Source organism: Camelina sativa, unplaced genomic scaffold (assembly GCF_000633955.1).
Source record: "Camelina sativa cultivar DH55 unplaced genomic scaffold, Cs unpScaffold07298, whole genome shotgun sequence".
Lineage (NCBI taxonomy): Eukaryota > Viridiplantae > Streptophyta > Magnoliopsida > Brassicales > Brassicaceae > Camelina > Camelina sativa.
Genome location: NW_010928370.1, coordinates 1 through 467, shown reverse-complemented (window position 1 = coordinate 467; position 467 = coordinate 1). Strand labels below are relative to the sequence as shown.

Below are 467 nucleotides of genomic sequence, written 5' to 3'. Positions count from 1 at the left end.
GAATGCTACAAGTGGGGAAGCTTCTTTTAAGCATCAAGATCCTGTATTGGAGGGAGAGGCTAGTGAGCAACCAGCCACTGGAGGGATTGATTTCAGGACAATCCTTAATCTTGCTGAGACATTAACTCATTCTAGAGATCCTCAAGTGAGGGGATTTGTGAAAATGCTATACACAATATTATTCAAATGGTTTCCGGATCAGCCCTTTAGGGTTCAAATGCTAAGGAGACTTGTAGATAGATTCACCAGCCCTACGAGTAGCAGCCACGATTTAGACTTAGACTTGGAGATTCTAGCTATTCTGATTTTTCAAGAGCAAGAGGTTGCTAGACCCGTTTTAGCCATGCTGAAAAAGGCTGTGGAACATGCAAATATTGACAGGGCAGCCCTGTGGCATCAATTGCGTGCAAACAAGGAAGAGCTTGTCCGGTTGAAGGAAGAAAAGAAGACGGAGATTCAATCTATGA

General features: G+C 43.5%; 1 protein-coding gene across 1 annotated transcript; it reads left to right on the top strand.

Annotated features, from left to right (window-relative positions):
- Positions 1–4: 4 nt before the first annotated feature.
- Positions 5–463, top strand: LOC109131888 (the record flags this gene model as incomplete). Its single annotated transcript, XM_019243062.1, has 1 exon — positions 5–463. A coding segment is annotated over one exon (459 nt), but the record flags the coding sequence as incomplete, so codon positions are not given.
- Between the last annotated feature and the right edge of the window lie 4 nt (positions 464–467).